The sequence below is a fragment of the Gekko japonicus genome, unplaced genomic scaffold (genome assembly GCF_001447785.1).
Source record: "Gekko japonicus isolate JY-2015 unplaced genomic scaffold, Gekko_japonicus_V1.1 scaffold1145, whole genome shotgun sequence".
Taxonomy (NCBI): Eukaryota; Metazoa; Chordata; class Lepidosauria; order Squamata; family Gekkonidae; genus Gekko; species Gekko japonicus.
Window position 1 is genome coordinate 18,127 of NW_015165859.1, and position 27,373 is coordinate 45,499.

General features: G+C 46.2%; 2 protein-coding genes across 2 annotated transcripts in view; both read right to left on the reverse strand.

Moving 5' to 3' along the window:
- Window positions 1-221, reverse strand: part of LOC107110429 (trophoblast glycoprotein-like) — a 4,995-nt gene extending 4,774 nt beyond the window's left edge. Inside the window, exon 1 of the mRNA XM_015411212.1 lies at window positions 152-221. The gene's annotated coding sequence lies outside the window, so the exon portion shown is untranslated. The remainder of the gene's footprint in view (window positions 1-151) is intronic.
- A 12,406-nt stretch (window positions 222-12,627) lies between these two features.
- Window positions 12,628-26,183, reverse strand: TMEM222 (transmembrane protein 222). The gene is made up of 6 exons (XM_015411208.1): window positions 26,001-26,183; window positions 22,345-22,429; window positions 20,946-20,977; window positions 18,197-18,293; window positions 16,310-16,440; window positions 12,628-14,620 (listed from the first exon to the last, which is right to left on the reverse strand). Exons 1-6 carry the CDS (start codon window positions 26,150-26,152, stop codon window positions 14,533-14,535), a joined length of 585 nt encoding a protein of 194 aa, XP_015266694.1. The 5' UTR covers window positions 26,153-26,183; the 3' UTR covers window positions 12,628-14,532.
- Window positions 26,184-27,373: the final 1,190 nt, after the last annotated feature.

Genomic DNA, 27,373 nt, shown 5'->3' on the forward strand with positions numbered 1-27,373 from the left:
CCCCCCCCCCGGGCTTTGCAAAATGCAGGCTTCTGCTTCGTTCAGCCGTTTCTCCAACCGGGCTGCCTGCTGCTGGTGGAATCAGATGCAAATTTCGCTCGGCTCTGCCTCGTTTTCTCCTCCGCCTCCGTTACCGGAGTGGGCTACCCACCGGTTTCCCCTCCACGAGCTGGCCTTCCCCCACCAAACCGGACAATCTCTCCGCTTCTACGTTCGGCGCCGTTAGCACAGCCCAGGGCGCTTAAATAAATTCAAAGGACAAAATTTGCAGGGCGGGATTTGCTGGGGGAAAGGGGGTGGGGTTGCCTGGTTTTCCCAGCCCACCCACTTCTCATGGACACTTAACCCGCCCGCCCCTGAAGATAGAGGTTGTTCCTCTCCCCATATTCCTCCGGTGGGGGGGGGGGGGGGGAGGGGGGGGGGTAAACCTTAGGTGAGGATCAGTTCTGGCGCCCCCCCGTGTGCCCACCAGGGCACCCGGAGAAGAGGCTGACCAGTGGGGCACACACAAGCCGTCGCTCCCTGGGCCCTGCTGCTGCAGCTGCCAGTCCCCAGGAGGAGGAGGAGGAGGAGGAGAAGCACTCAGCTGGGAAGCCAAGGGGGCAGGCAGGGAGAAGCTAGCCAGCCAAAGAGGCGGGGGCGGGGGTCACCTGGCCGTGGAAATGCAGGGCTTTTGGCGGGGGGGGGGCTTTTGGCGAGGGGGCAGGTGCAGTTTGGCACCCCTAAGGGCCGGCGCGCTCTAGGCAAACGCCTAGTGAGCGAGCCGGCCCTGCCCGTTATGCTTTCCCCTAGTAGTCCAATGCAGTCCAATGCAGAGAGACTTCAGTCTGGTAGAGAGCATTTCAGGTTGACTAAAATCTCCCCTCACTGGCCATTAATACCTATCTGGTTGCATTTGCTGCCAACCCTGAGTGGCTACTGCAGAGAAGCCATTAAAAAATAAATCAGCCTGTTCTTGCAAAATTGCAGCCATCACACCACCTGTTTTTATATGAACCTACCTACCTGACTGGCACAGTAACCTTAGGAGCCCTTCTTTGGGTGCCCTCCATGTGATGCTAGAAAGACAGCAACCAGATAAAGGGCCTTCTTGGTCATGGAACCAAATTATAGAACTCCGTCCCCATCTGCCCCCCCTCTATCACTGTCTTCCACCAGCTGGTGAAGATTTATGTTTCCTCTGGTAGTTCACTCATTAACTCTCCTTCCTGTGTGTTTTGTTTAATTGTTGTTTTTAATTGTATTTATAGTATGTATTTTAAAAGCTTTTAAAATGTTTTTGATTGTTCATCGCCTTGGGGACTCTAAACTGAGTGGAAAGGCAGCATAAAATATTTTCAGTAATTAAAAAATAACCTTGTATTTATTTACTTATAGCCCACCTTTCTTGTTCAGATTCAAAGCAGATTACCAAATTTTAAAAATGCAATAAAGAAAAAACAGTATAAGAGCCCTCATAAACCATAAAACGGCTGGGTTACAAAAATTAGAAGAACAATTTAGGACCAATACAAAAACCAGTACAATCAAATACAATAATTTTCATTTAATAAAAATGCCCCCCTGAACCATTCCACTGAGCACTTTTGTTGATCTGAGGCAATCCTAGGGAACTGCTATATGTCCTGTACCGGATTTGAACCCATGTCTCTGCAATCTTAAATCCTCTAATCACCAATCTGGTGTAGCAGTTAGAGTATCAAAGTAGGATCTTTGAAACCCAGTTTTGAATCCCTGCTCTGCCATGGAAGCTGGCTGGATGACCTTGGGCCAGTCACACAAGCCTGTTCACATTACAGTGAACGCACACTTATCCTGCCTGTACATACATAATCTGTTTGTAAGAAAGGACCAACAAGCATTCAGTTTACAATGAAGCCAGGGATCGGAACCTGGATAAATGTGGGGTTTATATCACACGTTCAGCTGTTTGGTATAGTGGTTAAGAGTGGCGGACTCTAATCTGGAGAACTGGGTTCAATTCCCCATTCCTCCACATGCGACCTTGGGTCCGTCACAGTTCTCTCAGAGCTGTTCTGTCAAGAGCAGTTCTTTCAGAGCTCTCCCAGCCCCACCTACCTCACAGAGTGTGTTGTGGGAAGAGGAACGGAAGGAAACTGTAAGCCACTCTGAGACTCCGAGTGAAGGGCAGGGTATAAATTATCTTCTTCCTTCTCTTCTTCTTCGACTGTCCTATGAGTATTACTCAACACACATGCAAAGAAAGTGTACACTTTACATCCTGTTTACGTTATAGTAAACGCATGTTCAGCTTGCATGTACTTGTGTATGCCTGTCTATAAGAAAGCGCCAACAAGCATTCACTTTGCACAGGGCTTTTTTTGTAGAAAAAGCCCAGCAGGGAGTCATTAGCATAATAGGCCACACCTAATAGCAGAAACTCATTAGCATATTAGGCCACACACCCCAACAGCACAGCTCATTAGCATATTAGGCCACACCACATGCCTTCCCTTGGCTTGCCTGGGTGCCCCGTGGCTGCGGGGAGACCGGGCAAGCTGGCCCTTGGACAGGACGGGGAAGGCACAGGAAAGCATTTAAATGCCTCCCCGATCCTTCCAGGGCCCCCCTGCCTCGGAGTCGCCGGGGGGGTACTCTCCAGGCCTTCCTTCTGTAGCCACGCATGCAGAGGTTTTGGCTGTAGTGGGCATGGTCAACTCTGAAGCCAGCCAGAACGCCGTTCCTGTGTGTTCCTGTCCCAAAATAGCCCTGACTTTACAAATGGCTAAATGTGAGACTTCAACTGCATGCTTAGCTGTACATGTATTGGATGTAACGTGAGAATTACTCAACACATGTATAAAGAAAAATCAAGTGTCTACTATACACAGACTGTACATAAGTTCATTGTAACTTCTGAACAGGACTACAGTCTCATCTTAACCTACTTCACAGGGTTGTTGTGAGGATAAAACAGAGGACAGGGGAACAATGTAAACAGTTTTCAGTCCCCATCAGTGCCTGGGAAGGGAGGAGTTTGGGGATGAAAGAGTGCTCAACATGGATACACCCTCCAAAGCAGCCGTTTTCTTCAGAGGAACTGATCTCTGCAGTTGTAATTCCAGGAGAACTCTAGGCTCCACCTGAAGGTTGGTAACCCTGCCTCCAGTCCCCTTAGTTATGGAAGTGATTCTGCGAAAGCTCCAAGGGACTCTCCAAGGTGCCATAGGAAGGCTCTGCATTCTACTTTGCGAATGTAGGCCCACTGCTTGCCTAAGGCTTTGAGACCCACTGTCCCTGAAGAGGGGGAGCAGAGGGCCCTCAAGATGGACGGGCTCTTCCAATTTAAAAGTATTTATTTGGTTTTTAAACAGCTGTTTCAAAAAGAGCCCTTTCTAACCAGATTATAAATTGCCACTAAAGGGTCAGCTCTGCTGGAAGTGAGAGAGCTGCCAAGTCAGTCCCTAGAGTGCCTTTTGAAGGACTTAGAAGGGCTCAGTGAACTTTGCCCTGTCCAGCATAGGAGGAGGAGGAGAGAGTGTCTAAATGAAGCAAGAGCACCCAGCTGTGTAAAAACAAAGGTCAGACTTCAATTGTGGTTCTTCAGCAGACTGGGAAAATGGGCAGGGGAATGGGAGACTAATTATTATGCCTGAAATACATCTATGGAGGAACAGATGGATAACTATCTCCTGGTTACCACCTTGAGGTCTGAATCTGCTAATCCGTTTTTTGTATATATTTATAGCCTGCTTTCCTCCCTGATGGGGACACAAAGTGGTTTACAACACTGTTCTCTCCTCTGTTTCAGCCCCCAACAACAATCCTGTGAGGTAGAGTAGGCCGAGTGACGGGCTTAATGACACTCATCAAACTTCCATGGCAGAGTCTTGCAGATCCTAGTGTGACATTCTATCCACTGCAAAAGCAAACATGTGCTAAATTATTGCCAGAACTTCCAGCCCATTTATCGCATTCATTGGAACAGGACTGTAATGTAGATATTGCCACATTGATATGATTATTGCAGGTATCATCTGCTTTTTACTGCATTATCCTATCCCTTGTACTCCTCTTTCTGTATTATTTATAGTATACCTTTGTCTCAGATAGTTTGTTGTTTGCGTTGTCCTCTAATTCTGTAGTCATAAGAACATAAGAACTAGTCCTACTGCATTGTTCACTGGGTGTCTTATGCTGTTTGCACTGTTTTTACATTGCAATCCACCTTGACTCTCAGTGAGAAGGGCAGACCATAAACAAAATAAACTCATTTTGATGTTAATAGTTAAGCCTCTTCATTCACACACAGAAAGCAAGGCCTATTATGCAAGGTAAAAATGAAGGTGTGCCCGCTTGCATGTGGTAAGGTAAATAAATAAATATTTAAAAGAAAAAAAGGGGAGGGGCTGTTTCTTCATCTAGTCCAGCTTCCTATTTCACCTGGTAGGCCACCAGCTGCTCTGCAGGGCAAACAAACAGGGCATAGAGGCTGAGGCTTTCCCCTGAGGTTGCCTTCTAGCGCTGGGGTACAGAGGTTCATTGCTTCTGGATGTGGAACAGTTAGACTCAAGCCCAGTGACCCTTTAGAGGACAACACAATTTTTTTTGGGGGGGGATGATGTGGAGATTCCCTGTAGTCCTCTTGTCTAGTAGCCATGCATGCAGTCATCTATGCCAAAGCCAGAGGAAGCTCAAAGTGCATTAGGCTCCTGCTCAAGGCGAAGGGCAAGCCAACCCCTGCTAACCCCAAGTATGTGCTGGCTTAAGTACAGTTTGGTATCATTCACCAGAGAGGCCTTCAATGGCTGGAGCTGCCAAACAGGATAAGAAAGAATATAAGAACATAAGAGAAGCCAATGTTGGATCAGGCCAATGGCCCATCCAGTCCAACACTCTGTCACACAGTGGCCAAAAATACCAGGTGCCATCAGGAGGTCCAGCAGTGGGGCCAAGACACTAGAAGCCCTCCCACTGTTGACCCCCCCCAAGGACCAAGAATACAGTGCATCACTTGCCCCAGACCAAGAGTTCCTATCTATACCTTGTAGCTAACAGCCACTGATGGACCTCTGTTCCATATGTTTATCCAATTCCCTCTTGAAGCCATCCATGCTTGTAGTCGCCACCACCTCCTGTGGCAGTGAATTTCATGTGTTAACCACTCTTTGGGTGAAGAAGTACTTCCTTTTATTTGTTCTAACCTGACTGCTCAGCAATTTCATTGAGTGCCCATGAGTTCTTGTATTGTGAGAAAGGGAGAAAAGTACTTCTTTCTCTGCTTCCTCTATCCCATGCATAATCTTGTAAACCTCGATCATGTCACCCCTCAGTTGTCATTTCTCCAAGCTATAGAGCCCCAAGCACTTTATCCTTTTTGAGGTGTGGTGACCAGAAATGTACACAGTACTACAAATGAGGTTGCACCATTGATTTATACAGGGGCATTATTATACTGGCTGATTTGTTTTCAATTCCCTTCTTAATAATCCCCAGCATAGCATTGGCCTTTTTTATTGCAGTCACACACTGTCTTGACATTTTCATTGAGTTATCTACTAAGACTGGTTTTCACCACCGTGAACAACTTTGTATCATCCGCAAATTTAGCCACTTCACTGCTTACTCCCAACTCCAAATCATTAATGAACAAGTTAAAAAGCATTGGACCAAGTACTGATCCCTGCAGTACCCCACTGCTTACCAGCCTCCACTGAGAAAATTGCCCATTTATACTCACTCTCTGTTTTCTACTAATTAGCCAGTTTTTGATCCACAAAAGGACTTGTCCTTTTATCCTATGATTTTTGTTGCACGTTAATTTGCTGTTCATTCTCTGGCTATAAGTTTGAACCTTGCCTGCCATTTTAACATATTTGATAAAATGTGCTTGCACATGAAAGCTCATACCTTGAATAAACCTTTGTTGGTCTTAAATCTGTGTATTGCATTTTTATTTATTTATGTTATTCATAGTCCGCCATTCTCATTGTGACTCAAAGGCAGATTACACAGAATTGATCAGTACAATCAACAGAATGGGACATCCAAAAGACAATGCAACAAGCATTTGACTTGCAGACGTCTGGAAAACCAACCAGAGGCAAAGCACAGAATAAGTATTTTCATAACACATTAAACAAAAGCAAAAATTACATAGTAGGGAGCCTACTTACAGCACCAGAGAGTACAAACGAAACACACTGGTATAGCCCAGAGTCCCCAATCCTCCACCCCAGGACTCTGAACCACATTGTTCCAATGCAGTCCTATTACCCGTGCAAAAGGCCCTCCTGAATAATTCAGCTTTGCTTAACTTGTGGAAAGCCAGGAACCTGGGAGCCTTCCTGACCTAGGAATGCCAGCCTCCAGGTGGGACCTGGGGATCTCCTGGAATTACAGCTAATCTCCAGACTACAGAGATCAGTTCCCTTGGATAAAATGGATGCTTTGGAGGGTGGACTCTGTGGCATTGTACCCCACTAGGGTCCCTGTCCTCCCTAGGCTCCATCCCCAAATCTCCAGGAGACTCCCAACCTAGATCTGGCAACCCTACCCCCCCATCCCCTGCCAGTGGCTAGGGGGGGGGACCAGGCAACCCTTTACCTGATCTCATCGGGCAGAGCTGTGTATTGTCTGCATACTGATGACAGCCAACCCCCAAACTACAAATGATTTGGCCTAAGTGTTTTACATAAAGATTGAAGAGCATGAGAAATAGGATTGCACCCCGTGTGACCCCCTGGATAGGTCACATACTGATTATAACTGGTCTCCAATGGCAATTCTTTAAGTCCAGTCCACGAGGAATGATTTGAACCAGTCCAATGCACATCCCCTGTTCTTACTTCTGCCTCTTAGGTGCCTCAAGAAGATGGCATATGATCTACTGTAGGCAGGGGTCATTTTGTAGAAAAAGAGGTGCAGGAGCTCATTAGCATAACTCATTAGCATAACTTATTTGCATATGCCACACACCCTGACATCACTGGAAGTGTGTTAGAAGGCAACACCCACCACTCAGGCTCCACTGGACTGTTTTGGATTGCTAGCTATTGGGGAGGGAGGAGGAACGTACAGATCTGTCCTCGCAGAGGAGGGAGAGCTTGTACCTGAATAAAACTTGGTCTTAAAGGTGCCACTGGACTGTTTTGGACGGGGGGGGGGGCTCTGCAACTTACCTGGCTGCTTCTTGCTCTGGCTGAGGGCTGCTGGGAGCAGGGGGTGGGGCTTGTTGCATGTGCCCACCCCCTGGGCTCTTTACTGCCGGAGCTCCGCTCCTGTGCGCTCCTGCAGGAAATGACCCCTGACTGTAGGGATCCCTAATGTGGTGCCTGTGGGAGCCACGGCACCCACGGACACCTTTCCTTTGAGTTCTCCAGAAGACCCTCAGGCTGGATTTCGTCTTGGACAAATGAGGACCCACAACCTCTTCCTAAAGATTTAGTTAAATCTCCAGTTCCCCATTCTGAGGCAAGTAACCTGGAGCGAGCAACGTATATGAAAAGCATAATGTGTGTGGTTGACTTGTGCTAGCAGCTTTGTAATAATTATTGAATTTTTTTTTATTGTACACTGCTTTCCCCCCCTGCCGTTTTATATTGTGTCAATTTAATTGTGTGCGGGGGGTGTGTGTTTAACTATGATTTTGTTTAATAGTCCAGGAACAAACTTTCCCGATGAAAGACAAGGTATAAATGTTTAAGAAGAAGAGGAGGAGATTGGATTTATACCCCGCCCTTCACCATCCGAAGGTGTCTCAGAGCAGCCCTCAAACTCCTTTCCCTTCCCCTCCCCACAACAGACACCGGGTGAGGTAGGTGGGGCTGAGAGAACTCTGACACATACTGCTCTTTTCCAAGGACAGCTCTTATCAGAACTACAGCTTGCCCAAGGTCATCCAGCCAGGTGCAAGAAATCCCTTCCATTAATGGAAAATTTAGTCTGGAGACAATCTATGGAGAAAATATCAAATCCCAGAACAAGTCCATATTGTTCTCAGGGGAAGATTCTCTTATCTGATTTCTAATAAACCTTCAGGCCTGATATGTCTAGGCTTTTGAAATGCCAAAATCTATACCGTACTCTAGTGTTGTGTTTTCACATTGATTCAGCCAACTCTGGTAGTTACTAGGCTTTATGTTATTCCAGAAACGTCGGGGTTTTTTGGCCACTCTCCTTTCTTCTGTCCGGAGCAGTTTGAAATAATGCAAGCAACCTGCCAACTGGACCCATCCATCAAGAGAGCGAAAGCCAGATTTTTCTGCCACTGTCATGTGCTTTTGGAATCAGATTTAGCAAAGATTTGAAGTTCAAACCAGATGCAACAGCAGACTTGGGATGGGATCTCCCAGTTTTAAGAAAAATAGCATCTGCTGGGGTGGTGGCAGTGAAATAGTTCACTGTTTTAATCCCACCATGTCATTTTGCTGATATGGATCATATCACTCCCCTGCTACTATTCTGCCCTGTTGGGAGAGCCCCCTATGAAACAGAGAGGATTTACAAACACTAAATGAAAAATCCAACGTAGGGTCTACACTATTCTCTATTCATTGAGAGGCAGAGACCCAGTTCATACATAACACAGAATTTACAGGAGCAGAATGAGAAGTTAAAACAGCCCCAGAGCAAGTTGAGCCTCAGTGATGTTGACCAGGGTGAACTGAGCTGCAGGAGTGAACTGAACATTAGCAGTGCTGGCAGCAGCGAGCCGAGCCAAGCCCTACAAGTCAGATGCATGGGCCTCTCAACTGAGCTGGTAGGCACACTGGCTTGAGTAACCCACCATATTACAGTTGTCCATGTTCAGACAGTCACACCAGCCCCTGGTTAGTTAAAATTATACCCTGATTTTGTGTGATGTCTGAACTGAGCCAGTGTATCTATATAAGGGGTTGAACCCTGAACTGAAACAGCCAGGCTTCCCTCCCTCCTGAAATTTCATTCAGCTTAGCTCAAAAGCAAGCAGTAATTTGCTGAGGTCAGTCAAGACACAGTGTGATCAATTAAGTTTGTGACAGAGGGGATTGGAAGTGACAGCAGCAGATATTTTGAGTCACTGAGGGGGAGAGAGACTGCTAGGCCACCCCGGTGAACCTTTAAAAGGAATTTAATAAAGAATGCAACAGAGTCTCAAGGATGAAGTTGACCAATTCACATTGACCTTCTTTTAATCGGGTAACTTCTCAGCACAAAAATACCTTCACTCCAGGATAAGGTCTCCTTCTAGTGGGAGCTCTCAACAGCAGAACCAGTCAACAGATGAATAATAGCAGGAACTGAAGCCAGGAATTTTTTTAGCAGCGTACCCTACAGATGGAAAATGAGAAGGTGACCCTCTTCTTCTTTTTATACTTCAATAAAGAGGGAAGTTTTGTGTCTCTCCCCCACCCCTTTTCAGTTTTCTAGCTCAGGTGGGTTACAAGGATAAATACACATAATAATAATAATAATAATAATCTTTCAATTTATTAATCGCTCAATCCTGCAGAGCTTGCTGGCTCTGAGCGATTTACAGTTACTCATATAGACACGGGGCTAACAATGATTCAAAGGGGTAAGGGAAGACAACATATAGATCTTTAAATCACACATGTTTGCAGTCGACGGGGGAGTTTGTTCAGCTGTAGGGTCAGACATGCAGCTTTTTCTCCAGGACTGCTTCAAGTTGCAGCGCAGCACTGCCACCGCCTGGCCAGACGGCCCATTACAGGCTTTCTTGATGCTGAAGAGTTCTTTCTAGGCTTTCGATCTTACGCGCTGGACATTCCGTTTGCCGGCTAACACCTCCCCCAAAGGGGGTTTAGTGTGCCCACCCTCTCTAAGGAGTGGTACCCAGTTTATCTACTCGCTGAAGCTTTCGAACCGCTGGGTGGAAGGCGAGCTGGGGACAAGGCTGGTAGCTCACACCAGCACAGGGCTAGAAATGACAGAAGTACTGTTCAGCTCAGATGTTTTAACCAGAGGATAAATCCCCTGTGCCACCGCTCCCGCTTGAACAAAACTTGAACAAAACTTCATTGCCAGCCCTCTCCCTGATATGCTAGCTTTCTAATTTCAGGGATTTTACTGTAAACATGGAGGAGTGTGTCAGACTACAACACAGGAAACAAATCTCCACTCTGCTATGGAAGCTTGCTGGGTGACCTTGGGCCAATCATACACTCAGCTTAACCTACCTCACAGGGTTGTTGTGAGGATAAAAAAAGAGGAGAGAATGGTGTAATCCACTTTGGGGGCCCTTTTGGGATAAAGGTATGCTATAAATTAAGTAAAATATAAATGAAGGAAATAAACCCCTACCTTATCCTGCATAATTTTGGCCTGCCTTGTGCAGGAATTAAGAATATAGTGCTAGTAACCTGAACTATTACGTGAGGATTTCTTTTAAATGCAGCCCCTTCAATAAAAAGCTCTCTGCAAGAAAAACAGCTAGCACAGCAGCCAAGCTAGTACAAAAACTTTATGCTGTGCTAGGCTAGGGTTTTTGTTGCAGGGAAAACCATGATGCCATCTAGGGGTTAAAGGTGGATGTCTGGAAAGGTGGGAGATCACTGATCTAGGAGCACCTAACAAGGTATCAAAGTTAAAGCTGATCAGCACCTGGCTTTGAGAACACTGGGAACAGCACCATGGAAGAAGGTCCAAATTCCTTCAAAAAGGCTTGTGAGGAAAGATAAATACGTCCTTCATAGTGACAAAATGGTTATCACTGTACAGAAATTAAACACAATACATGAAATGCTGATTGTGCAAAATACCCAGTTCTTCTACTACAGCAAAGTTGCGGGAATGCAGCAATGCAGGTTTTTAATCCCTCTGTCCCAAATATAACCCCTTCTTGACAGCTGAAAGGAGCATGGACAGCTTCAAGAGGGAATTAGATAAACCTATCAGTGGTTATTAGCCACAAGGTATAGATAGGAACTCTCAGTCTGGGGCAAGTGATACTCTGTATTCTTGGTGCTTGGGGAGGGGGAAAGTGGGAGGGTTTCTAGTGTCCTGGCCCCACTGCTGGACCTCCTGATGGCATCTGGTGTTTTTGGCCACTGTGTGACAGTGTGTTGGACTGGAGGGGCCATTGGCCTGATCCAACGTTGGCTTCTCTTATGTTCTTAAGAGAGCCAGCCAGAACAATGAAACAACCACAGCTTGGAGTCATACACAGAAATGCATTTATTTTCCACCATCATCAGGTTTATGAAAACACAGCGGCAGAGTTCGATATGTACAAAGGAGTCCAGCACGCCCTGGAGAACCAGCTCAAAAGGACAGAAACCCATCCGGCTAATCGCCAGCAAGGGCAGGGGGGAAGGAAAGGGGAACACCCCCCAACCTGACAGACAAATGAACTCCAAAACAGAACCCCAGAGGCCCAAACAAAGGGATAGTCAAGCACATGACACAAATTGAAACGTGTCTTAGTGGGAAACCTTGGAAATGTACTTTGTGTTTTACCAAATTCCCATACCGAAGGGCCATTCTGTGCATACATGGAATCTGTGTAGAGGCTCTATGGACCAGTTTCTCTACACCACCCCTTGCTCCAATACATGAGTCGAGGAAGCCACACCCAACTGTTGCATCCCCAGCGCATGCAGGCAGCCAGAGAAAACTACAGGCAGCAATGCTGAACCCCTCTGCAGAAGCACCTTCCGTATAGGAATTTTGTACCTCGCAAAGCCAGTCCAAGGCATTAAACTATTGCACAAAAAATAGACGGCTGCCTTGTCATGGATTAAGACTGGACCTTTGGCTTGTACTAAAGACATCTTGAGTGTTGTTGCTCCAAGGCAGACCCTGTTCAACCCACATTTTCTATAGCCCTGCTGACCCATTTTCAGCAGCTTGGTAAACGCAGGCAAGGCTGCAAGCTGGCTATACAGAAGGGGCCATACGGTTGCATCACAACAGGCCAATACCCCACAGCTGCTTAAAAGCTTACTGCAAAGGACCAGGAATTATGGAGTTCAGCCTCCCCCTGCCACCCACATCTGATGACTGGGATACCTTCTTGGACACCAAGGTCAAAACATTATGAAACCAAGGCAAGTTGAACTATACAGCACAACCAGAACCCCACTCCTTTCAACAGGCTTTTATTGCTTGAGCTATTGAGGCAACCACAGTTTCCTCCACGAACCACTAAATCTGGGCTTAGACATCTCTTAACAGGTCTGTTATGCAGAACACGAACATTAAGACCCACCTGAGAATACCAAAGGTGGCGGGGGGGGGGGGGGGGGGGACAGCATTTTTAATACTGGTACTCTGATCAGTACTCAGCCTCAAATTTTGGCAACTGAAAACCATTTTTTAAAATCCATTCATCAGACATCCGGAAAGGTGTTGAGCACCAGATTTGAGAATTTCCTAGGTTTCCTGGAACTCTTTTTGGCAAGTCACTGCAAGGAGGAGAAACAAATGGAGAGGAAGTGGAGAGGAAGTGGAGAGGAAGTGGAGAGGAGAGGAAGTGGAGAGGAGAGGAAGTGGAGAGGAGAGGAGAGGAAGTGGAGAGGGAGAGGGAGAGGGAGAGGGAGAACCAGATTTGAGAATTTCCTAGGTTTCCTGGAACTCTTTTTGGCAAGTCACTGCAAGGAGGAGAAACAAATGGAGAGGAAGTGGAGAGGAAGTGGAGAGGAAGTGGAGAGGAGAGGAAGTGGAGAGGAGAGGAGAGGAGAGGAGAGGAGAGGAGAGGAGAGGGAAGTTTCTCCACTGGGTAGTCTTGGTTTACTATTGCCATCAAAACCAGAAACCCTGTGAGCAAAAAGAAAAGTTCCAGGCTTAGCTGGATGGAACAGGACACACCTTTGCTTTGACATCAGACCTTTGATCTCTGTCAGCTTTCTACAGCTGCTGCCTAGTTCATGTCTGAAATTGCGGAATGCAGCAGGGAAGGGGGGGGCACAGGTGACAGGTGTACGGGCAGACAACACCCCTCCTTAGCACATGGCAAAGCATTTAAGGTGTGAGAGGATGGCTGGAAAAGGTGGAGATTCGCAATAGAAAGGGGCAAAGGTGGAACGGAAAGAAGTTGGAAAGGGCGGAGTCGCTCCAAAGAAGCTCCTTTTTGCCCTCCCCCTTACTGGAGCAGAGTGGTGACAGAGGCAGCTGGAGAATACCAGGGAACAAGAAAGCCAGTTCAGGCTTCCAGGCAGGAAAAAAAGCCCTCCACCGAATGTGGAAGAGTAGGGGGAGAGAAAAATGAGTTTTTATTGTGGTTGGTTGTTATGGAGGGCAGTGCGAAGGAGCGGAGGTATCTGGTCGACAAGACAGCTTCTTTGTAAAACCCAATGCAAACAGTTTAAAAAACATCCCTCTTGGCATCTGATCCGACACTTGACTGAAGTTCTTGAGGACTTCAGCATGCTTACCAGACTGGGCCTAAGGGGACCCCGCCATCTTTTTTTTTTTTTTTTTTAAAGAGGCATCTAAGCAACAAGGGCGAGACCACAAGAAAAAATTAAGCTGCTTTGGAAACTGAGAGGACTGACGCTGGGGACAGAAAGCACCCGGTTCTCTACTGCTTCTGTGGATGTAAAAAACTTCCTCCCCCTTACATTCTCCTCTGTTCAAATGTCATATTGGTCCGCGGCAGTCTAAATTCAGCCCTCTGGGCAGGAGAGGACAAACATTTCCCAGTGCTGGTTATGCTGCTGGATCTTTCTGGTGCACAGACTAATAGTGTATTATCCATATTAGAAAAAAAATTAAACACCTCATCTCGTATGCCTCCCCCTGTCATGCACAAAACTGTGAGGATGGTAGAGTTGTGAAGGGCATAACTCTCAGCATAGGCTTAGTCAAGGACTACTCAAGGGCAATCTTGCCTCCAGCAGCAACAGCTACAGCTGGTGGGAGGTTGAGGAAAAACCAGCAGCCCCAGAAGAGTAATGGCATTTCCTAGGAATGTCAAATGAGAAAAAGCACTTTCTGAGGAACGCCTGAGCCACACACTGTGGTCAAGTACGAGCCACAAAAGTGGGCAGGGGACATTAGCCCCATCCTGAGCTCAGAACCTCCAGTCTTAGCACAGAGCACCACCATAACGGTTGAGTTTTCAGGCTGACACTGAGGCACCCAGCCTCAACGGGGGGAGGGGGATCTTATGGGTTGTGGCAACAACACAGTTAAGTGCAATGTATCTGTAAGTGGGCAGACAGACATATTAATGGCCAATCGCTACTCATGATGCAAAGAGACCACAGTCACCTCCTGTTCTGGCAGGAATTCCCCCCCCCCCCACACACACACAGAAGACAGGAGAACCTCAGGATCAGCCATGCCCTTCCACGCCCCACAACCAGAAACCTGCATAGCTTGTCCTCCTATGGTAATCTTCATGACCAGGGGGACGTGTTGAGAAGCAAGACGTGATGGTCGCCCAACCCCTACCTTTAGAGGGGAGGAAAAAAACACATACTGAAGAAGGGCGGTCCCCACAGGATAGGTGGCAAGTTGGCATTACAAAGCAAGATGGACTTCTTCCCCAAAAGATTCCCAGACCAAGCAGCTCCTTGCTGGACTGAACGGCCCACAGTTTTCAGTGCTGATGGCAGGGGTTGTCAATCACCGTAAGTGGAGGGTAAGGCTGACTGTCAGGACAATCCCCAAAAAGAGGATGAAGGGAAGCCAGGTCTTCACAAATCCTCCTATGCTGCAAGGGACAGGAAAGAGGTTTAGGAGACAACAAGAGACTTGTCAGTGATACAGCTGCAAAGAACCATGGACAGAAATGGGGGGGCAGCAAAAAAGTACAGCAAAAAAAGGGCAGCAAAAAGGTACAGCAAGAAAAGGTGCCAAATTAATTAAAAAAGATGGTGATTTTAGCAGGTCCCAGCCTTGGATGCAGCCTATTCTGGCTGCATTAAAGACTAAATTGAACGCAAGAAAGGAGCTGGGGAGGAGTCATCCATGCTGCAGGCTTGCTGAATCACTGTCAGGTTGACTGAGTGGGCTTTGCCCCTGAAGCTGGCATCAGAGACAACAGAGCTGGGCTCCCACAGATGTTCTTCACTTTGGAAGCTCAGTGCCATGCCAGAGGCAAGGCCCCACCCCCATCCAAAGAGGACAGGCAAGGCTGACGAGGAACTCAGACACAAGGTTAGCTTGGCTGTTAAGGCTGGCCATAGACTCTGGAGATCTGCCAGGCAGCTGTTGGCAGAAGAGACGAGAGATCGCAAAGCTCTGCCTGGCAGCTCAAGTGAGACAACTGCCTTGTATCCAGTGACGCACCCTCAGAACACCGGTTCCCCACCCCAGGTTCTTCTCTGCTCCAGCAGCCCTTTCTTCTCCTCTGGAAAGATCATTCATAGGTTGTGGGATCCACATGGAAGAACAGCTGTGCAGGTGTGTGGGGAGGGGTGCAGTGAGAAGGGCAAAAGTGGATAAAATTGGCCTTCCTCTCACAAACTTTAGCACAGCACTGCCGCTGTCAGAAGAGGGCAAAGGAAATGAATTCCCACCCTTCCCCATCCACACAGCTGCCTCCCCCAACCTCCATGAGGTTCTGTGACCCAGGAATGATCTTTCAGGGGGAGGGATCAGAATGGGCTGTAGGAAAACTTCATGCACCTTCTTTAGACACAGCTGGATGCAAGCTACTGCCTCTCATCTCCTCCACTCCCAGAACAGATCATATCCACAGCAATCCCTTCTGATCCATTATTCAGCTTTAACATGGTTGCCTTTAGTCATTTCCTCCAGGAAGGTAGCTAGCAACAGCTACCATTTGTCCCAAGAGGGCTGACAAGCAAGCCAAAACAGCACACAGGAGAAACAGAAGGCCCAAAGAGGCCCCAGGGTTTGGCAGGAGGTCCCGTATGGGTGTGATTTGTACATACGCACGCACGCACAATGCCAACCCTCAGTTAAGACACTGGACTCCTCTCTGTCTCTGTCTCTGTCATCCTAGGAGAAGGAGATGTGACTCAGTGGAACAGTATCTGTTATGTCTGCAGAAGGTCCAATCCTTGGCATCCCCAGCAAAGAAGACTGGGTAGGAAGTGATATGAAGGACCTCTGCCTGAGACCCTGGAGAGCCACTACCAGTCGGAGCAGACACAACTGGCCTTGACGGACCAAGTATAAGTTTCATGTGTTCGAGTGAATATGAAGTGAGCAGCCTAGCCAAGGACCACTGGATTGCAGAAGGGATGCCACAAGATGGGAATAATCACAACGGCTTAATGGAAACAGGAGTCTGGGGGGGATGCCCCAGCAAGGCATGCCAGAGAGGTGGAAGCGACACCAATGCAAATGGCATCTTCTGCATTTTGGATATTTATGGGGCAAATCCAGACCCCCTATCCACAAGGGTATGCACAGCAGCCCATTTTCTACTCACCTGACGTACTTGCTGTGTAACAGGGAGAGGAAGCACAGTTTGATCATATTCCAGGAGCTGCTGTTGTCGTAGCGCATAAGGTTTAAGGCCAGCGCGACATGTGAATGGCAGTTGTCACAGCAGAGGTTGTGCTGGGATTTTTTAAAAAGAGAGGCACAAATTGAGACCTCTAGGTCTTTCATTCTTCCACAGATATTCTCAGGAGGAAAAGAAAAACCCCAGCTCTTCTTTGTCTGCTATTATATTACCAAAAATTTCTCTTCACCATTTACCAAAGTACTGGGAGTTAATTTGGCTCTGTATCATCTTGCAATGCAAGAGAGAGTCTATGCCTCAGTCCCCCCCCCCCCCAATCAATGGAAATCTATGGAAAGGGGAAGAATTTTCTCCCTGATTACATGATAGTTATCTATTGTCAGAAAATGTTTGCATCACAAATATGCACACATCTTCCCATCCTTGTAATCTAAAGTATTGTAGACTCAGGAAATCTATATCACGTGATGTTTCTAAGATGCACCCCCATTTTCCTCTAGGTAGCAACTACTGCATACACAGCAAGGTGAGTAAAAGCTTCCAAGAAATTGTTGGTGTGCTGAATTTCACCACCATTCTTGCGTTGCACTCCCCCCCCTTCTCTCTCACACAGTTGAAGGATATGCTTTGCACACCAAATGAAAATAAACCAGGCAAATCTTGCATGAGGTCAGCTGCAAATCTATTCAAGAATGGCATCTGTAGGCAAACCTTGACATTTACCATTTGGCCATAAGGCACAGCTGGAAAAGCTATATGCACATTTGTCCAAAACATGCATAGAACAACATATCCACTACAGTTCAAAGAGAATAAAAATACGTATGACATTCTTCTAGCAAGCCTGCTCTGTCGTTATGACAATATTATACAAGACAAAGCTTTGCCAACCACTTCATCTCAGTGCTGAGCAAAATTTTACCTGAGCACATTTCTTTAAGGCAGCTGTCAGAGGGACAGAAACCTTGCCAAAAAAAACAAACATTGTTAAAACAATTTTACTCAAATGGAGAAGGGTATTTTATTCACTTTCCCTTTATAAGGGCCAGAGTGTAAGGGCAGAAGAGATGGGCATCAATCTGTTTCCTATTGACTGCTGGTAATTGGCGAACCTGCTTATATTCCCAACTGATCAGTTGATAAGAACAAGATTAACCCCTAAAGCAATGCAACTAAACTACGTTTTCCAATGGCATGTGCAAATTTGTAGCCACATTGGTTTCAGTTTATGCTGCTTAAGCTGAATGAGGGGCACCAAGCTGGAATGCTTACATTTTTTTTTAATGTGGTTTTAGTTTAATTTCAATGGTAAAGGTAGAGCTGCTGGTTTTAGTTTAATTTCAATGGTAAAGGTAAAGGTTCCCTTGCCCGAAAGCCAGCCGAATCCGACTCTAGAGTTGCGGTGCTCATCTCCGTTTCAAAGCCGAAGAGCCAGCGCTGTCCGAAGAAGTTTCCGTGGTCATGTGGCCGGCATGACAAAACACCAAGGCGCACGGAACGCTGTTACCTTCCCACCGAAGTGGTACCTATTTATCTTCTTGCAATTTCTTGCTTTCGAACTGCTAGGTTGGCAGGAGCTGGAACTAGAGACGGGAGCTCACTCCATCATGCGGCACCCGGGTCTTGAACTGCTGAACTACTGACCTTCCATAGCCTGCAGTTCAGCGTCTTAACCACTTGAGCCACCGCAGCTCCTAATTTCAATGGTACTTCATGCCTTTTCCAATACTGTTTTTACTGGCTTACTTTGTTCTGTGTTTTATCATTTTCACATATATTTTAAGCAGGAAACCATCTCAAATGTGTTGGATATGAACAAAGAATCTGAGGAATCAATCTGAACTCCCTCACCATACGATGCTTGTACTCCTCGGAGGCATCGTGGACTGCAGTATCCCAGGCATTGGGGCCACAGGAATATACTTTGTTCGGATCTAGCTTCCAGTACCTGAAAAATCCAAGAACCAAAGACACCAGTTCAGACACAGGCATTCAAGAGTCTGCTTTCTCCCAGATGAAAGATCCTCCCCCTCTAGCAAACCTTTCTGCAACTCAGGCTTTTAGCTAGCATCTCTGCAGGCCTGGACCTTTTTGAATGTGGATCTGTGTGCATTCCATGACTGTATCTTGCAAGTGCAGAATCTTAGCTTGTGTCCCATCCCCGTCCCCCGTTTTAATTTTAAATGGTAAGTTTCTAGCCCTTAATATAGCAAATACCATCTGGAAATTGCATAGGAAGTGGCTGGCAAGTCTCAGAAGCCAGGAGAGGACTAGTAGGCTAAACAGGTATTTCAGCAGACTCTGCCAACAGCAACAGCCTTTGTCAAAGGCCAAGGCAAACAACACAGTCCTCCTAACGCAAGCCAGTGATAACAAATGGTAGGACAAACCCAAAAGGTTTTCAAGGTTCAGTTCTTAAAGAGATTAATACAGTCTTAATTCACGATTAATGTACGTTGTTGTAACTGATCTTGTGCTGGTCACGAACTGTAATCATAAATTTGATTTGATTCGACTTAATTCAGAGGGCACTCACAGAGCAATAAAGGCCGCAGGAGCTTGCAATCTAAATTACAATGCCGGGGTGGGGGGTGGGACTACAGAGTGATGAAAGGAAAGGGAGAGAGGAACAAATGAAGCTAGATATACTTTGGCCATCTCTCTGTAGAGTGAGAGGAATTGCAGTAGCTCAGGGACCAAAAAGAGAAACTGTGCTGGATACTAATGACAGCTGGTGTGGAGTGGCAGCTAAGAGACTGACCGTGCAGTCCTAAGCAGAGTTACACCCTTCTAAGACCTGTGATGTTAATGGCACTGTGCACTCTATATACATACATAAGTCCCCGGTTTTCGCTCTGCCATCTACTCGGTAGGTGGCCTCAAACAAGCCCTCCCTTCTCTCCATCTCCCATTTGCAAAATGGGGATAACAACATGGGTTACAGGACTGTAGTAAAGATTATGCTGAGACAATATATGTGAAGCCATGGAAATCAAGGCTGGCATGCTGCGGGAATTCCATTTATATCATTATTTAACCTAGTTATTGACCTCATACTGTGTCCAGAAAAATTCATTTCTTTTATCCACCTTATGATTTTCATATATACCTTTTGTTTACAATTGAATATATATAGTTCTTATTTCTTTTTATTTTGGTTATATGCTGGAAAGTTTTAAGTGTTATACTCTTCTACCCATTCATAAAATCTTGACCAAGTGTCCTCAAAACCTTCTTTATTATATCCTCTCAAAATTGAAGTTAGATTGTCCATCTCTGCTGTTTCCAATATTTTATTTATAATTTCTTCCTTTAGGGGGAACTTCATTTCTTTTCCAATATCTGGCATATAATATTCTTGCTGTTGTCACTATGTGTATGATAAGATAAAAGTCTTGTTTTTTGTATTTTTCTGGTACTATATTCAATAAAAAATAATTCTGGTATAATTTTCAGCACTTTTTGTAACCACCCATGGATGCAAGACCAGTACTTCTTCACTTTATCGCATGTCCACCACATATGAAAAAAAGAATTTGAAAAGGAAAGGAAAAAAGGCCGGCATGCTGGTCAGCTGACTCATCAAACAGTCCATGAATGCAAGAGCGCAGGTGGCCACTTGCCTGTTTTGCTTCATTCTGGTGCCAGAGGTGAAGAGGCAGGGCTGGCAGCAAACTATTATCGTGGGGGGTTGTTCTTGGCAGCACTGCTGTACAGAAGGGCCAGTGCTCAAGAGGCAAGGAGAATGTTTAAACAGCACACACGGAAGGGAAAGGGGGGATAAAGCTAACAAGGAGTGTCAGGCTTTCCTCCCAGCAATTTCAAAGCTGGAATCTCCCCAAGATACAGAAGAACTAGCTCAGAAAGTCATCAGCTGTTGTCTTGTGGATCCCAATGTCTGACCCTCCTTCTTATTAAGACATAAGGAAAATACTGTTATCTGGCAAATATCATGAACTGGAGGGACTAAGGGCATGACTCAGTATAAGATTTACATACTCTGTTCAACCTGGCCATCTCGTCTCAGAGGAGGGGCTGATGGTCAGGGGAGAGCACCTGCTCTGCATGCAGGAAGTCACAGGCTTAATTCCCAACATCTCCAGTTAAAAGACTCCAGATGATAGGTAATGGGAAAGGCCATCCTCTGCCTCTGGAGAGCTGCCACCAGACAAGACACTACAGAGCTGGATGGACCGGTGATTTGCTCCTTATAGGGATTCAGTGTTATGGTCCTCATTTGAAGTGTAGGCTCCAGCCATATGCTAGATTTTTTAAATACTCACACTGCCTTCTTAGTTACACATAAACTTCATTATTATTAATTTCATTTTTTTATCTTGCCCTTTGACTGTTTGGTTCTTCCCCTTCGACTGCATCTTCACAACAACCCTGTAAAGTAGGTTATACTGAGAAAATACAACTGGCCCAAGATCTCCCAGAAAGCTTCCACGGCAGAGCAGGGATTCAAACCTGGGCCTCACATTCTGGCCATTCCACCATACTGGGTCTCAACATGATGATATGTCTGTTAAATTTTCTGTGGAGAAAAGGAATTTGCATGAGGCTTGGAACATACATGAAGAAACAAAAAACTACTTACTTGACAGGCTTCCCAAAAGCCATGTTGTCTTCCTAGACAGAGTGCAGAGGGAAAAAATTAAAAAGCACATCTATTAGCAAGCTTTACACCACCAACTCACAACACTCAAGGATTATTTACTTAAAACTTTTTTTTTCACTCCACTCTTGCACCAAAAATGGTCTTCATCTTACAAAAGCATCCAAGCTACAAGAAGTAAGTTAACACAATAAAGAAACAGTAAAACAACAGCAGTAGAATTAACCAAATCAGTGAACTCTTGATCAATTACCTATCACACAGTCCAAGAAATATTCCACCCAGTCATCCTTCAGACCCAACAATACAAATAGGAATCAAATCAGAAACAGAACCTAATATTCTAAAGCTTGGAAAAACATGAGTTTTCTTGGTGCCTAAACTGTGGCAAAAATGGAATTATGCTAAAGAGTTCTGTAAGCAGGAAACAAGCACAGAAATGCCCCCTCTCCAGTTGCTGGTTGCCTAACATCTCATGGCAGGCCACCTTTAGGAGGACCTCTAGTACTGATGAGCTCAGGTAATGGGCCAGGTTTATATGGCAGAAAGCCCCAGACTGTTGAGGACTTCACAGGTCCTTTGGAATTGTGCCTGGAAACAAACTGGAAGCCACCAAAGATCTTTAAGGACCGGTAAGATAAGCTCACTGCAGCAGGCCTTAGTCCAAGATTCAGCCATTGTATTCAGGATCAGCTGAAGCTCCCAAGCACTCTTCAGAAGGCACCCATATGCAACACACATACAACAAACCCAGTTGAATCATCTCTCCTGTTAATGTTCCAGGTCTTCCCAATCCTGCCAGGAACAAGGCAACAGACCTTTCTCTATCAATGCTGGCTCCTTTCCTAGGAGAGACAGAGACCTTGCCCCCTCCTTCGCTATAGAACACTCTCCAGCTAGTACTAATAAAGAAAACACTTTCAAGTGCATGCAAAGAAGTTTTCCAGAACTCTTTGCTGATGTCAGGAGGGAAAAAGACAAGGGTTCCAAGCTTCCCATACATTGTGAATAGAGAAACTGACAGGGCAGCAACTCAGTCCACTCCCTGCCCCCCCCCTTCATAAGCCCCAGCTGATTCTACCCAAGACAAAGGGCTCTCTCTTTTCACCTCTTCCCATCACAGGGGCTACTCTTCTCCATGTGGACCTCAGCTGCTCACTCCTGGCTGGGAACCAAAGCATGGTGGAAGGGAACTACTCATGGGGAGGGCTCTGTTGCAGAGGTTAAAGATCCTTTGGGGGAGTCTTGATTCAAAGAGGAGCAAATCAGTAAGAACAGCCAATACCCTTGAGCCTTCAAACCTTGCCCAGTTCAATAGGGGACACAGTGAAAAACAAAATCATTGCTAACCAAGTCCACAAAGAAATGAGCTTCTACTTACAGAGACATAGTAAGGCCCTGCAAAGTCTCGGATTATTCCAGCGGATGTACAAATGCCCATGTGACCAATGATGGGGAAGAGCCATCTGCCAAAGGAAGGAGACAAAACTAGTCAGGAGCCCTATACCACTCGTCTTGAAAACAAAACACTGGGCCAGATTGGACCAGACTGAGAAGACAAGTGACAGAAAGTGACAGTCAAGATCAGGAAGGCACTGGGGCACAAGTCCTCAGAGGCTGGACCTGATTTACATATTGGAGAAGAAGGAGGTGGTCAAGACCAGAGCTGGAATCATGGATGTGAAGGACCACATTGTGGAATTCTTCCCTGTGTTATAATTTCTCCACAAACAGAAGCCAGCACAGCAAGCAAAGCACAGGGCAGAACTCTCTGTGCTTCTCACTGCCATGCCAATACTCTATCTGCATGTAGCTTTTCAGACAAACGATCAGTCCAGGCTGAAATACATCACCTGCAATCTGAAGTGCTACAACATCAGCGTTCTACCAATTAAGTCCCACCACGTCACTCTGCTTGTATGAACTAGGTATCAGATATAGGTACAGAACATACAGTAGATTGAGGTGGTGGAATTCTAAACTTGGTACATCAGACTGTACTACTTCAGATTATGTAGAAGGGAGCACCACTTTCATTGACCCCACTTTGTAAATAATTTTTGAAGGTAAAAAAAACCCCATAGGTTTTAATCTAAAACCTTCTCCTTACTGTGCTAATTTTATACTTGCATGGGAATTTACCACTTTTTTACCTCTCCCCAATTACCACCTTGGAGTTGCGGTGCCTCAAGTGGTTAAGACGCTGAAGTGCAGGCTGTGGAAGGTCGGTAGTTCAGCAGTACGAGACCCGAGTGTGCCGCAAGACGGAGTGAGCTCCCGTCTCTCGTTCCAGCTCCTGCCAACCTAGCAGTTCGAAAGCAAGAAATTGCAAGTAGATAAATAGGTACCACTTCAGTGGGAAGGTAACAGCATTCTGTGCACCTTGGTGTTTAGTCATGCTGGCCACATGACCACGGAGATGTCTTCGGACAGCGCTGGCTCTTCGGCTTTGAAACGGAGATGAGCACCGCAACCCTAGAGTCGGATTCGACTGGCTTTCGAGCAAGGGAACCTTTACCTCTCCCCAATTAGTTTCAAAAGATGCCTTGCTCTTCTCCCATTTTCTCCTTTTGACCAATGGCACTCTGCACAACTGTGGGAAATATTCTCCTATTATGGTGACACTCCAGACAATCTTCTCATCACTCACAGCAAGTAGGAATTACCTCCAGCCAACTAAGTAGGAGAAATCTTTGCAAGCTGGAAGAGCTGGAGCCCCCCCACTCCTTTCAGGGCAAATGGCTACCACAGGTATATGTAGGAAGAGAGATGTCTGTGGAGTTATTTGCAAGGCTGGTCTGGCCCAGCAAGTTCACATTTAAAGTGTGGGTGCTGTACAAAGGTTAAGAGTAGGAGTTTCAAGTACAAACATGATGACATGCTCACCCAGATGAGCTCTGTGAAACCAAAAAGACCCAGGACTAGCACGATCAGTGGAAGGGGCCTCAGCCCCTAGGAAGTCAGCTGTACAAAAACTATCCTCTGGTTATATTTTCTTCTTGCAGTGTCCCCCCCTGTGTGCTCCAATAATTTCCTTTTTACTGGGGAGGCAATCAATAGGTTATCTATTTTCTGGGTCTCAGTCCTTGTAAGTCATTGTTTCTGTTTTGTCCTTCTTATGACTCTGTTAGTATAGGACAGCACCAATACTGTTTTCCAGGTTTCCATCCGGTCTCTGGAAGGGTCAGATCCCTGAATGATCAAATGGACACATCTCAGTTCCAGAGGGCATGCAGGTGAATGCTCACACAAGAACACAACTATTTCTACTTCTTCTTTATAACCGGCAATCAAAATAGTAAATAATGTTCAATGTGTTCGAATCCAGCTATTCGACAACTAGAACAATGGCAAAGTTAAATTTTCTGAGATTAACAAATTTCCCTTCCAATGTTCCCTCTAAGCTGAGTTAGTGTGAGCTAGCTCACTGTTATTTAGCCTCCAGCTCACATGTTTTTGCCTTAAGTCAGGAAGAATGGCTCCAGAGCAAACTAATTTATGTAGTAGCCAAATCACTTGCTCACAACTTTAATGTCAGTAGCTCACAAAGTAGAATTTTTGCTCACAAGACTCCACAGCTTAGAGGGAACATTGGTCCCTTCCCTTGTCCTCTTTATGAACTCACTGGAATTTTTGCAAAAAGAAAGAAGAAAATATCCCAACTGAGATACTGGTTCAAAATGAAGATCTGCAGAGAAATTAGCCAACAATCAAAGAATATTCTTCAACAATGTATATTTACTTCACTTATACCCCAACCTTTCTCCCCAAGGGGACAAAAAGCAATTTACATTGTTCACCTTTCTTCCATTTTACCCTCACAACAATGAGTTAGGTGAGGTGTGAAGGCAGGCAGCAGGCTTTGGTGTGAGAACATGAGTATCGCAAGTATACAAGACTATCTCTGTTTTTGACCTGAGAAATGTTGGACGATGTGCACAGAAGTTGTCACAACCACAACATTCCTCCTACACTGTTGAGCAAGTTCTCCAGGGAGGTCTATGCCTCTCCCTCATGGCCCACACCTGCACCTTTCGGATAGTGTACACTACCAGAGAATGCACAACATAGACAAGTCCATCCTCTGTAACAGAACACTGTGGCCAAAGAAGCCTCAAACTCACACACCTATACAGCCAAGCTGGTTATCTCAACTGTAGTAAGGTGGTGCAAAAGAGTACAGGGAGGGAAGTGTTAAAAACAAAAGAACAAGAAGGTATAGCATTGGACATGTCAGTGCAAAGCACAAAAACCTAAAAATAAGTATAAATTTCCAGGGAGAAAAAAACCCACCACCACAAGAATCTTGAGGCTCTTTAAAGACTAAGCAACAGATTACAGCACAAGTTTTCAAGAGCAGCCATGTTCACTTTTCATTTATCTCACAAAGCAGACTGTAATTCATAAAAGCTTATGCTATTATGCAATTTCTCAATCTTGAAAGCAACCCACAACTCTTGCTTAATTTTGGCTGCAGCAAACTTAGCAGTGCAGAGTCACACCCTTCTAAATCCACTGAGTCAAAGGATTTAGATTGGGTGTAATTCTGATGGCACTATTTTACCAGAATTACAGAGGGGAAGCCACGCTGCAGCGCAACCCAAGGCATGCTTACTCAGAAGTAAACCCTTTGTAACTGTGCTAAAGATTGCCACCTTTGTGGCATTATACCAACAACAGAGACAGAGCCCTGAGGCACCAACCCACTGCTCACAATTTCCCATGTCTCAGAGCGATGAACCCTCAAGTTAGAACTTGCATGTGTGCGCTTCTCTCTCCAACACACAAATCTACACTGACGGAGGTTTCAACTCCAGGCATCTAACGAAGCTGACTCCAGCCCACGGAACCTTCTACCACTATACGTCTGTCAACCTTTCAGATGCCACAAGCCAGGGAAACAGTCCCGACCCCGCAGGCGAAAGAGAAAAAGAAATGCAACGCAAAGCCATCGACCACCTCCGGCAAAGGGCCACTTCCCTGCCTCTCCCCAAGAGCGGGGGCGACCCTCGACCCGGGAAGGGGGCGGGCACTCACGTGAGCACGGGAATAGGCGTCCACACCACGCAGTAAGGGAAGCGGCAGCGCTCGGGGTCCACGCCCGCCCCAGCCGCACCACCCCCGACACCCATGCTGACCGCTGCGGGGAACTGCTTCATCTTCCCCCCCACAGCCTCCTCTTCCTCCATCACCGGGGGAGGGAGGCTGGGCGGAGCGCCCTATGACGTCACCTCCTGGAAACAGGCGCCCCGCTTCCGGTGCAACCAGGGAGGTGGGGCGGGGGTAGAGCCGAGCCAGTGGGCGGGGTGAGCGGGGAGGCCTACCTGAGCAGGAGGAAAAGAGGGGTGTGTGTGTATAATCTAAGCATACATTTGTAATACAGAAGTCCAGCGGCAACCTTAAAGACTACTAGAATTTTAGTGCAGCTTCAGCTTTCATCAGGCAGAGCTCACTTCACCAGAGGCTTGAGCCATAGCTATGGGTGGACACTGCCATGCAGCTGATGAATTGGCCCCAAAACTGTTGCTGCAATAAAATTCTGGTAGTCTTCGGGATGCTCCTTGACTCCAGTTGGATTGGCAGCTGTGGTATCTCAAATCTGGCTGCTCAGGTGATGGGGGAATCTAACTGCTGCAGTACTATGTACACTGACTTATGTTTAGGGTAAAGGTAAAAGTTTCCCTTGCTTGAAAGCCAGTCGAGTCCGACTCTGGGGTTGCGGTGCTCATCTCCGTTTCCAAGCCGAAGAGCCAGCGCTGTCCAAAGACGTTTCTGTGGTCATGTGGCCAGCATGACTAAACGCCAAGGCGCACGGAACGCTGTTACCTTCCCACCGAAGCGGTACCTATTTATCTACTTGCAATTTCTTATAACTGTGTAGGATTACGCTGTAAAGCTTTGGTACTTATTTGGGATTAAATCCTGTTGAACTCTGAGGCTTGCTTTGGAGTAAGCAGATCTAGGATCTAGTTGCATGTTCCAAGGTTTGGCTGCTGACCATATTCAGAGCTGGTCCTAGACAATGTAGCACTCCGTTTTTCTTTAGAGATTTGTAGCTTATTTCACGGCTTTGACACACTGTTTGCATGCATGGTTTATGTGTCATACATGATAGCAAACACAAAAACAATCCAAAGAAATATTCTATTAATGCATCAGTTTAAAGGGGACCCACTTCTAAACTTATATGTTTCACTGTCTGCAAGTTTGCTCAAGGTCCTGTTGAGATATGTGCTGGGGATTTCCTGTTAAACTTTCTCAGGAATTTGGGACCACAGTGCATGGGAGGGGTAGCTTAAGCCTCCACCCAACTATTTTCCCATTCTGAAAGGGCCCTGGGGAGCTGCATTTTGTTCTACTGGGGAAACATGTATTGATGGGCTACAGATATACTAATGAGCTGTGATCAG

What these genes read in the sequence shown, in the direction of transcription:
- TMEM222 (XM_015411208.1), bottom strand. Translation starts at nt 26,152, where the DNA reads ATGGAGGAAGAGGAGGCTGTGGGGGGGAAGATGAAGCAGTTCCCCGCA. An exon ending in CAGGGCCTTACTATGTCTCT is followed by an intron (nt 20,978 to 22,344) that starts GTAAGTAGAAGC and finishes CACTCTGTCTAG; the next exon opens with GAAGACAACATGGCTTTTGG. An exon ending in GCTTTTGGGAAGCCTGTCAA is followed by an intron (nt 18,294 to 20,945) that starts GTAAGTAGTTTT and finishes TGGATTTTTCAG; the next exon opens with GTACTGGAAGCTAGATCCGA.